At 40.6% G+C, this 12,597-nt stretch overlaps 1 protein-coding gene across 1 annotated transcript in view; it reads right to left on the reverse strand.

Moving 5' to 3' along the window:
• HERC4 (HECT and RLD domain containing E3 ubiquitin protein ligase 4) overlaps window positions 1-12,597 on the reverse strand; it is a 56,181-nt gene that overhangs the window by 30,658 nt on the left and 12,926 nt on the right. The window contains exons 3-6 of the mRNA XM_078597558.1: window positions 9,235-9,394; window positions 8,524-8,600; window positions 3,270-3,491; window positions 2,328-2,419 (exon numbers count right to left, since the gene is read on the reverse strand). Coding sequence (XP_078453684.1) covers window positions 2,328-2,419; window positions 3,270-3,491; window positions 8,524-8,600; window positions 9,235-9,394 — 551 coding nt within the window. The remainder of the gene's footprint in view (window positions 1-2,327; window positions 2,420-3,269; window positions 3,492-8,523; window positions 8,601-9,234; window positions 9,395-12,597) is intronic.

Here is a 12,597-nt window from a genome sequence, read left to right on the forward strand (position 1 = left end):
CGTGAAATAATTTTTTTGTCTTCATGCATTTTAGCCCCACAATTTATATTTTTAAAAAACGTCCTTGCATGCAAGGGACAACGATAATTAAATACAGGTGCAGAGCAGACGTTTACCCATTCAACTCATGACAGGTGATGATTTCAGTTACTATTAATGCTCACTGAACCAGCGTTGAGATTGAGGTTTGACTAAACTCCGCTGTGATCCGATGTGATCATGCACCTCGTGCTGCTTCTGTCTTATGGCTTCTGAAAATGTATTGGGCTTGAACACAATGACGAAGGAAAATTACATCAAATTGTGCATGGTTGCAGATGAATATAAACATCATTAACACTTCAACTTAAAGCTTTCATGACTGAAGGGATTCATGAATATGAATCCTTAACACTGCGATTAGTGTCGGAAAAGCAATAACATAGGGAGGATCTTAGACAAATTTTTATTTAAAGCTTTCGTGACTGCAGGGATTCATATTCTTGGTTCTTTCGGTAAAGTCACGTAGAAGGGAAATAATAAAATAATATAAATATAAAACAATAAAAATTCTCACGACGTTTCGACTGCAACAGAAGCAATCATCATCATGATTGCAATCATCATCAGGTGTGGAATCCACAGCAAGAAAATTTTCTTGCTGTGGATTTCACACCTGATGATGATTCCTTGTGTTGCAGTCGAAACGTCGTGAGAATTTTTATTGTTTTATATTTATATTATTTTATTATTTCCCTTCTACGTGACTTTACCGAAAGAACCAAGAATAAGTATCTTAGACAGTTTTGGTGTAATATTTACCCAGTTCAAAATCAGGTCACTATGCAATGCTGTGGCTACCTGCTTAACGTCTACTAATCAATTTTAAAATGGATATTTAGACAAGTGTCCCAGATCCACATGCAATGGTCTGCTGCTAGCTGCTCTTCCTTGACTCAATACATTCATTGCTTATAGGCAGACACAGGCTCAACACAGTAAACATCAGTAGATTACTTTTTCATGCCCACACACTTACAAAACAGTCAATCTTAAAACCCACTCAAAAAACACTCCAACCTAACATTTAAAAAATCCACGAGAACGTCCGTATAAAAAGCCTTGGCCATGTGCCAATGTTAATAAAGACTCCATCAATTCAAATCGTATCAAATAAAAGTTAGTTATTAAACACGCAACACTGTTCTTCCGTGCAGAATGCAGAGCATGCTGCCTGGGTTTTAACAGATTTCTACAGGGCCACTTGATATGCATAAGCACCAACAACACAAGATACCAAAATGTGGAAATCTGCGACTTGATTGGAGACTAAGTGGATCCCACAGTGAATGTTTTTTTTATATTATTTAACCAGCACCATCAAGATGTTTCCCAAGATTAAAACCCGGTGGTTCTGCAATGTGATTCACCTAGGGAGCTGCATCGCACAACCACAAAACCTATGCAGTCGGATCAAAACCAGGATATTCAGTGGAGCAAGTTTGATGGTTTCAGCCAGATCACCATTACCTGAGCTAACCCGCTATCATAGCATTAAGGAGTTATTTACAAATCATTTAACTTTAAACGGATATCCGAGTTAAAGTTTAAATATATTGTCCGAATCAGATTTCCCTTCAACAGAATGAAGAAGACCAATGCAATGATTGAGAGCCCTTTTGAAATTACATTGACTACGATTCTTTAGTGTCAACTTGCAAGGCCATTTCCCTTGCATGACTTTATGCTGACAATATTCATTCCACAAATAGACATCTATACTGACTACCCAATTGCACCATAACCCATCACCAGCATACTTCTTAATGGGGTGCAAAACTGGTGATATATTCACCTTGTGACACAGATGGCTATGTGGGCTGACGTCCACTCACAGAACATTGCCAAGTAAATGTTTTCTTGTGCATCTGCTGCTCTAACGCTGTGAAAGTTACACGTGAAAGAATTCACGATATATAAATACGGTCGGTGGTCCACCAACACACCGACCCTCACAGATGGCAGGAGATTCTCCAGTCTTCTGAAAATCTTTCCTATCACATGGTGCCAGCCTTCACAGATGCCCTCAAAAGACATCTTCTACAAGCTCGGCTCGGCATTTTGAATATTTCGGATGCATCTTCTGGAAAATCAATCTCTCGATGGAAGCATCGTCTCAGTAGACAGCCTGGATTCCTGGCAAAAAGGGTAGGTCGCTACACCCTTCTTCAAACAACAACTTTAATCATGGCCTTGAGGAGTGCGGTTGTCTCCACTCAGATGGAGAAATCAGGGCTCGTCTGTGATTGTCAACACTTATGCCATTGGGCTATATACGCTTAGCATACCTTAGTAAGAATAGCGGTATGGTCCTCTCCACAGCAGATATAAACAACTTTCTGTGTGCGGAGGGACTTCAGTAGAGCAGGGTAGCACTTGTCTGCAATGTGCACATACAGACAGACACATCCCCATAAGAATTCACAGACTGGTGCAACTGTTTTTAGCAAGCGCCTATTACAGCCAAAATGGTGCATACAATGGGTTGGTTTGGTCAAAAACCAATGCTGAAGTGCTGTGCCACTTTCCTTTGCCGCATAAGAAAAATAATAAAAAATGTCTTAAAATTTCCCAAATAGCCATATATTGTACTACGCTAGTGTCACAAAAAATATCAACACAATTAGTGTCAAGCAGTCACTGATTATATGTGACTTCACTGCATTGAACACAATAAGAAAAAATAGATTGTACTTTAATTTTTTTAACTCAGCTCAGTGAAGCTACATTACCACAATTATTAAATGGAAAACAATAGTCTGTAGTTATCCTATATAAATAAGTGTTCTGCTGCTTTCAGTCTGTAGGTATCCTGTATAAGTGTAATATTGCTTTCAGATAATGCACAGTGTATAACAGATTAGAAAAACGGGCTCCTAATAGTCACTGAGGGGCTATACTTTTACATTTTGTGTCATATTTTACACCGTAACATTTTAAAGGCCAGTTGGCTGAAATTTCAAGATTGTTCTTCCCTCTCTGTCAGTGACAAACTGTTGACATTCTGAATTAACCGGTGAGGTTTTACATAGTTTCATAGACATATGAATGTGTCACCACCATAATTATCCATGGTAAACCGACTGCTGAATGAAGACATCCCCAAAGCCACCGCCACCACCTCCGCTGATTCCGCCAAGTAATAACAATCCGCCTAGCAGCCGCACACGAACCGATTTCCCTTTAGCCAACCCCACGAAGCAGAACCCGCGACAAGCGCTGCCACCCACCGATCTCATCGCTGAGACCCAGCTGCCCGAAGTTGTTTCGTCCCCAGGCGAAGACGGCGCCGGAGCAAGTGAGCGCCAGGCTGTGGGCCTTGCCGGCGGCCAGGCGCGCCAGCGGCACACCCTGTAGGGTGTGCACGAGCTGCGCAGTCCGCTGGCTGCCCCCGAAGCTGCCCACGCCGAGCTGCCCATAGCGGTTGCTGCCCCACGTGAAGAGGCGACCATCTGTACCCCACCCCCCACCACACAACCAAGCAGACGTCAAGTCTTAAACGATGCCGAGCGATATCACACATTGCCACCACGTCCGCTCCGACACACAGGTGCGCCTGCAAAGGGCAGGTTACTGTATTGTTTTCACTGTTTCAATGTCACAATGAACCACAATCATGTGGCGATGTTCCTTAGTCGAGTTAATTTAAAAGAGATTTAGTGCGATAAAAAAGATAAGACGTGATTAAATTCACTTGCACAGTATAAGCCTAGTCAGATGTCTAGATTTTACAGCACAATGTGTCAGTCTTAGGAGATGTGCATATTTAGCTGCGAGATTGCTCACCCCTTAATTAAAGGGGAAGTAAGGATGATGAAGCAAACAAGCATCTGACAAGAAATGTTATTGCTAAATTTATTACGAAATTTTATCAATTTATAGACTTATCTCTTCAAGTGTATCATACATTTAAAAGGGCCTTATTGCTAATGATATGTTAATGATGATACATAATGGCCTACCATTGTCAAGTGTGCTTATTATAGGCTTCTTGAAGTTTACAAGCTATAAAAGCAAAATGTCAAATGACTGCTCATTTCAGACCGAGTTCACTGATGGCAGGCAATGGTCAAAAAATCGATTTCGCATAAGGTGACCGGCGATAAAAAAATAGACCTGTAACCGTCGGAGTTAAAGAGTAAAAACAAATACCATTGGAGTACTGGCTACCAATAAAATGCAATTATGTAGATAACTCGCCACGGTGGGGAGATGTTAACTACCTTGCCTGGTATACAGGAGGTCGTGAGTTCGATCGTGACCTTGACACTGGCATATTTGGAATTTGCATGTTCTCCCTGTGGTCGTGTGGATTTTTCTCCGGGTCCTCCGGTTTTTCCCTCCACATTTTGAATCATGCATTTAAGAGTATTTGACTGCTATAAATTTCCATGTGATACGCCACTTCGTTGAGTTATCATTTGTGGCCAGGTCGCTTCTGAAAAAGAGCTATACAGCTCAGTGGGCCTTACCTGGTAAAATAAAAATAGTTTAGCCTTGTAAATTAAGAGGTAAAGATAAAGTGTTGTCAGGATAACATACGGCCTCATTATAACAATGCCTATCAAGTACCCTAACATATGGGAATCGGGCTCATTATGGCAAGTCTGTAAAAATGAAACATATTACTTTAAAGTCACCTTTGCTTTGATGTATTTTTTTCGCCCCGAATAACATAAGAGGCGCAGGCAATTTGTGCCGTTTCACTTGGCATCTGTCTACAATTAAACTGAACTCAATGTGAAGGGAGGTAACTCTCCTTGTCAGCCAGCCACCCTTGTCAGAGTATTTTGACACATTCGGGGCAACACAAGACAGTGTTCTACATACATTATAATAAGAACGGATGGCCCAAGTGTCAACAATGCAATACATGTGGCATTCCTTAAGTCGATAAATTGTTGCCTTTTTGAATGGCCACTAATGGCCACTGATGGTTAAATACGGCGGCTTTATATCAAACCACGCATGTGTTTTGGCCACATGTACTGCACAGCCACGTCAGCACAATACACATATTAGAATAAATCAGTCTACATATATGCTCATTTGTTTCCATTTGGAGTAATGAGCCGTATTACCAGGCAAGTCAGCTGCAGAATAACAAAACGTGCAGCCGCTAAAAAAGGGAACACCAAAAACGTTGCTTGTAGTAGGGCCCTAGAGTTTCACCTGACACAGGAAGTTAAACAAAAGAATGTTTAAAAACAAAATCTTCCCAGATATGGTCTATAATCTCTACATCGTTGCAAAGTGTTATAGCAAAATTTCACATCAAATTTGAGTTTTGTTGTTTTAACACAGTTGTCATTTTAATTCACATTTACAGAGTGCCACTTATATCAAATGTAACACCCCAGTGGTACAGCGTACATCACTGCTGTAATGCGCAAGTACAGGAGTCGTGTTCATTTACATTTCCCAAGCAGAGGAGGTTATTCATCCTAATAACGAAGCCCAAGCTGAGACCAAGGTTAAGCATGGCCACACACAATCAACAGAATTGTGAATTATTTTCCTAACAATTTCAAAAAGCAATTGTGGTTTTTTTTCCAGGCCAACAGGTTGAACCTACAAGTCGACATGTCGATTTGTAATCTGGTCAACGGGTTTAAATTCTCTCTTGATTACACTATGTAACACAATTTTTGTTACTGGGTAGTAAGTGTTATCTTGTAATTGCTTATGCCTCAAAAGTACAGAAAATGGCTATTATTCCCCACAAACTTTGCTTTTATAACCAGGACAGTGATATTTTGAAATGTATCTATCTTCAATGAGAACACGGGCAAATGTGTGTCTTTTAGTTCAGAGTCAGAAAAAAAACCATATGAATCAAAATTAACATGCATTTATACTAAAGTAATACAAAAATTACTACAAAATATTTATAAGCGAGTAGTTTTTCGAGATTTACAATTATACTGTAAATAAATTTCACGAATCAGCCCCCAAATGTAGTCTCCCATCATGTTCTCGTTATACTGTCCTTGGTAACGGCATTCAAAGTCCAGTATATCTTAGTAGAAGCGCTCGCCTTGCTTGTACGAGTACGCTCCCATGTTCTCCTTGAATGTATCAAGATGAGCATCAAGGATATGGATATCGAGGGACATCCTATAGCCCATTGTGCCGTAGTTCTTCACCAGTCTCAACCAGCTCCACATAGTTTTTGCCCTTGTAATTGCCCAGGAAGCCACGGACCACTGCGACAAAAGCCGTTCCAAGCCGCTTTCTCCTTACTCGTGAGCTTCTTGGGGAATTCATTGCACTCCAGGATCTTCTTTATCTGTGGTCCGACGAAGACACCGGCTTTGACCTTTGCCTCAGACAGCTTAGAGAAGAAGTCTTGAAGGTACTTGAAGGCTGCTGACTCCTAATCTACAGCTCTGACAAATTGTTTCACAAGGCCCAATTTGATGTGCAGTGGGGGCATCAGCACCTTCCGGGGGTCCACCAGTGGCTCCCACTTGAAGTTGTTCCTCCCCATAGAGAACTCGGTCCTGCTGTGGCCAGTCCCGCCTGTGGTAGTGCGCCTTGTTGTCTAAATCTTTTGTCGTCATTTTTGTATTAGTTTAGTATAAATACATGTAAATTTAAATTCTTGTTGTTTATTTCTGACTTTATGTTACCGAAAAGACACAAATTTGCGTGTTTTCTCATTGAAAATAGGTCAATTTCAAAATATCACTGTCCTGGTCACAAAAGCAAAGTTTGTGGGGAATAATAGCCATTTTCTGTACTTTTGAGGCATAAGCAATTAGAAATGAACACTTACTACCCAGTAACAAAAAAACGTGTTACACAGTGTTATTAACACGAGTCTGGTAGTCGAAGAATGAAAAATATATAAAAGTATACGATTCGGCCGTGCACATAAATAGGCTGAATTATCTCTGACTTTGGAAGCTCAGTTAATGTCGTGGCGGCTAATACAGAAATGTCTGCGTGGCAAAGGGACATCCTGTAGCTCACTCTCGAGTCCAAGGTCAGCTGTTCTTTAACTGGAATGAGCCCCCAATTTACCAACCACGTGTGTATAATGTAGTGCTGGAACATTCTTAAGAGAGTGCTAGTGTCTTGTGAATAGAACGTTCAGTCTATTAATTTGTGGGTTGGGGGGTAAAGTAAAGCACCTATGGTATTATCTGTACGAATGACTCACTGTGTTCCAGTGTATGCAAATGTATAATACTCAGTGGATGTTGCTTATATAAATACAGAGAATGCAGCCATTATGCTGGCAAACATTAATATGATAGCTTTGTGTGATGAGCAACTCATCTCCTTTATAATCATTTAACGAGCCCTATTATTGCAAATAGCATGTGTTGTGATGTCACATTTGCATGGATAATAATAAAAATGACAAAAGCCAAGACCTTGGAGTGAATATTTGGTACAACAGATCAATTACAGACATGTTAAGGCTACATAGGAACAGCATGTACATGAACAGAACAGCAATATGGCATTTAAAATGTGAAATCATGCTGTATGCTGTCTCATTAAAATGCATTTATTCCACAGCACCGATTTAAACAACTATTCTGTGCCCTCGTATCATGCAAGTGCATTCGTGAATAGACCTCAGATACATGTCCGAGTCTCTGTAAACGTATTTGTGTAAGCCAAGCGTTTGAAGCTCCAGGGCAGCAAAGGTGGCCCCCTAATGTTTTGTTTTTCTGAACACATTAACAAAGAAAACAGTTGGAACATCTGGGCATGTCAGAAACAGAGGTTCACATGAATTCAGGTTGTACATTTTGCTTGCAAGTAGCATCCCAGATTCACTTAAGAAACAGTCTACCTGAAAATAATGACTCTACTTACCCGAGCTGAAAGCTTACTATTTCACATAGGCCAGTAAACAATATTATTAAATCAATGTAAGACTTTAAAAAAACAGTATATATGTATGATAACAATTCTGATGAATAACAAAAAATTGCATGATTATTTATGAATCACGATTTATCCAAAAGAATGTGGGTTTTTTTTCTTTCTCCACAGCATTGCTAAAGCTCAGAGAGAGGAGTCACGCTCTGGAATCTACATTGACAAAGTGCATTCTAAAGTGGTCAGATTGGCGTTGCTAAAAATCGAATCTCTACCAGCTTAACATTCTCAGTAAAGCCAGCACACCTTCCTCTGCATGCTGTGTTGATAAAGGTCCCATGTAAAATATTATTCTTAATTTCATCCCTGAGATTTTTTTGTGTAAGTTTTTCCTACTGTTTATATGTGGTTTTGTAACCTGCAGATGAAAGAAATTCCACTGTATTTTGACCATGCCCAACTTGACATGCATTTTAGGAGTTTAGTGCTGGCATCACGGCGCTTTGAAAAAACTGTGTGGGGATTAAGCCCAGGGTTATTCCTGCTTATACTTCCCAGCATGTCACAGTTATGATCTAATTGGTAACTTAACCTAAGCGTAAGTAAACCTTGAAGTGTAAAGATTAGGTGCCTTTGCAAATGTACCTTTTGCGAGCGCCAGCGAGTGATGGTGTCCGCAGGCTACCTGCACAATTGGTACCTCTGCTAATGTCTTCACATGCCTGCAACACAGTAAATGAGAATAACGACTGAATCTAATCCACAATATAATGTTCTACAGTTTCAAGTACAGTAATTGAGGAACACAAAGGTGACTGGTGGCCAGCAGAGATTATACTGGCACACAGAGAGGCCTTAATTTAAACAAAGATTGCAAAATAAAGCTGAAGCACATCTTCAAGTGGAGCTATCCGATGTAAAGTGGACGTCTCAGAGCCCGTAGAGGTATTCTTCACATGTGCACCGTGTCATGGCGTAAGCTTGCTATGCTTGATGCATAAACAACCTACCTTGCCAGTGAAAAATGTATGATCATGAATTTAAAGGAAAGAGCAAAAAATAAAGTCATTGTTGATAATAATAGTTTATTTTTCATAAAGCGACTTTCATACCAAGGCATCTCACGGCACTTTACGTATGATAAAACGTAGTTTATTAAAAACATCTTGGTAATTGGAAGATGATGAGATCTTCTTAAGCAAACAGACTAGTCTGAACAATCCTATCCATTGACGAGCCAAATGGACAAATTGCTTTTCATCACTCAATGTCCTTACAAGCGAGTGTCCTCATGAAAGTACCAACATCAGTTCCCAGCTCTCACTTGTAAGCGCAAGGCAGGAGGCTCGTACCCACCTGGGCACACGCACTATCTCGTCCGTTCCTGGCAGACCGAGCTGGCCCTCGGATGCCTGGCCCCAGGCAAAGAGCTGTCCCTTGTCGTTGAGGGCGAGCGTGTGAGAGTCTCCGCACGCCACCGCCACAATGGTCTGAGTGTCCAAGGAACTCACCTGTTCTGTAGTCGCACACGCGCAGACACAGACGTACGTGTTAGAGCGCGCTACTGTCAGCTTCAGGGAAACACAGCCCGGCGTGCACTTGGTTAATAAATAAATAAACTGGTAAGCAGTCTTCGGTCCTCGAGCTCAGTCCTGGGCCTTGAGACCAGCTTGGACATGTTCTCAGCTCCCGTGCCTGACCTCCGCCTCGGGGGTGTGGCCTCGGTCCCAGGGCTTGGGTTAGAGGCACCAGCCTTGACCCTGGCATTAACACTAGAAAAGGCTCCCAACCATGGCCTTTTGACTCCCGAATTTTGATGAGTTTCCTGGAAAAGTCAATTCCTGAACAGTGCAGACTGTACACAGGACCACACAATTAAAGGAATGCAATTGTCGATTTAAAGCTTTCGTGACTGCAGGGATTCATATTCTTGGTTCTTTCGGTAACGTCACGTAGAAGGGAAATAATAAAAATAAAACATAATAAAATGAAATTCTCACGACGTTTTGGCCACAACGCAAGCAGCCGTCCTCAGGTGAAGAAACAGAGCTGTCGGAAAGACAGCGTCATTTTATTATGTTTTATTTTTATTATTTTATTATTTCCCTTCTACGTGACTTTACCGAAAGAACCAAGAATATAAAGGAATGCAGTTGTAAAATAATTGTTCTATATACGACAGTGGGTGGGGATGTTCTACAATCTTGATAACAAATTTGTTTTGTGCCAAGATGTAAAAAAACCCATAAATAAATACGAACAAGACAATAATTTTATCAATTACTGCTCTGCCAATTCCAAGTATCTAAAAAAAATTCATTAATGAAGCCACCTTACAAATACGAATAAGAAGATATGTACAGTACATTGTAAAAAAGATAAGAGCTGGAGAAAAGGAGATACATGCATGGACATGAGAAGTTTAGATAATAGAATGGGAACGCGTTGCTCGGTTAAAAAGGTACAAGGGCAAAACCCGCGGTAATTTTCTTTCTTCCCCACACTGGAATCCAACAATCAAAAACCAATTAAACTTGTAATAAAAACAGGAGCGAGTCTAACGATTATTGCGCATGGCAAATACGCTCAGGAGATAAACGCCAATGTCGACGTCTGATAGCCATGAGAGAGAGGATTTGTGTAGTTTTGCGATTCCTCTGTTGAAGGAGCTCAGACTACAGTACGTATTTATTTCGTACAACTTGTATTGAAAATAGGTATCTGTTGTAATGCTGCGATGTGGATCTGCTCTAGATGGAGTGTTATTGAAATTCACTCGACTCTTACGATACTAAATTACACTGCAGTTTCACTTCAGACAATAAATCTATTGGGATCGTATTGCTTATTTGTACAATAACGGACTACGCACTACTTATTTTGCCAAAAGTGGATGGAGCTAAAATTTACAGAAACGTACATTTCCTTCTTTTAGTGGTCATGTTTTTAGTTAATAAATTGTTGCATTATGACAATGTATTGATTAATCTTCCCAAATTATGAAAACAAAATCAAATTTAAGGAAATTATTGTGCTACGCATCTTATGAAACATGACCTCAGGAGCCTAACACAAACTAAAGTAATCTCGTGCTTTTTAATGTTACAGAGTACCTTTTCTAAAATCATTACCTCAATTAATCACTTTTTGGCATTCAACGACGTGGGTATAGAAACACACAATAGATTACTAGCTAGAAATAAACAGGCAACCCAAGCAAAAACAAAAAGCATCCCGAGTTTGCGTTTTGGGTTTGTTTTTTTCACCCGTGAATTAATTCATGCATGCGTAACACTTATGACAAATGTGTTTTGGCTGTTACGGAGACAAGCCATTGTCCGAGTGATTATGAAGCACTGAAAGTTTATTGCATTAGGTAACTTGTGAGTGCTTGCATGCACAAACCTGCAGACACACAGACCTACTACGGCTGCACCTACACGTGGAGTCAGCCGTACGTGGAGGGCAATTTTTCTCACCATTATACAAGAAACCCACACGTCAAGTTGTGTGCAGCGCAAAGTAGTGCGCAACTTCCTTTGTTTCACCCAGTTCCTTACCTATGTAACTAAATAAAAGAAGTCAAAAAATCACCTGACACTAACCAAATGCTCGCAAACTCACTCACCAGATGACACCCACCAGACACTCAACCACTCAAGAGACACACACTACACACAAACACTCATCGTGAACCGCACACTTGATGACGGCGGACAAAAATTCGGAAGCCTCAATTCAAACGTTTACATTTTCCACTTACATGCACCACTTCATTACATGAACCACTTCACGTTTGAGTTGTTCGCGCCACTTGCCCCGGTGGCCAAAACCGAGTGGGTCGATTGGTCCAGCATTCGGTGAAAATTTCGAATTCAACCAATCGTGGTGGGGGGAGGCGAGCGGAGGCCAGGAAGATAACCTTTAGCAATGACGGATCGTCACTGGAAATCTGATTTGTCAGTGACAACAGACAGACATGGGATGTGCAGCAGCAGTGTAATATTTGGACGATGAGCAAGAGAATTAACATTTTTTAGACAAAAGGGGTTTCACTATCGCTCCTGCTGACAGAACAGACTTGCCGAAGTGATACTGTGCATACCCTTTGTTGTAATGCTGTGGACTGAGCAAACCTAATGCTAAGTTATGGTAACTTATACTGGATACTGCATACTTTTAAACACTGTTTATAGTTTAACATGTAGACTTTCGCAACCAATATCATCCATAAGAGGTTTTTTGGTTTTGATCGCGTAAATATATAAATGTGTCGTTAAACCCGCCACTTCCCGACACAGCCAACTCGTAAGGGTTGTCACGTAAACAGAACATGCCAATTCGTCACTAGTACAGCACGCCGGTGTGTTGGAGAGCCACGCATAAAACCTAAAAATAGGTCAATATACAGTGAGTATGACATAGTTTGTAAATAAACAACATGCATTTCACAGCCTTTGGAGACACTGGTTTGCTGATTTGTATTCGGCACGAGCTGATGATGAAAAGCAACCACCATTAATATTCAGAGAACTCAGATTCTCTATTTTCCAATTTCCTGGAATTCAACCAAGATTAGAATGCATTTTTTTCAATAAACATGGAATTAAAAAGACTACATGCCCTAAATAGGTATTTTGCAGCAGTGTCATTATAGTTGCGCCTTATTAAGTTCACATAAGCATATTCAGGCACAACTACTGCGAGATACAAATACGA

This window comes from Lampetra planeri, chromosome 9 (assembly GCF_965212315.1).
Source record: "Lampetra planeri chromosome 9, kcLamPlan1.2.h2, whole genome shotgun sequence".
Taxonomy (NCBI): Eukaryota; Metazoa; Chordata; class Hyperoartia; order Petromyzontiformes; family Petromyzontidae; genus Lampetra; species Lampetra planeri.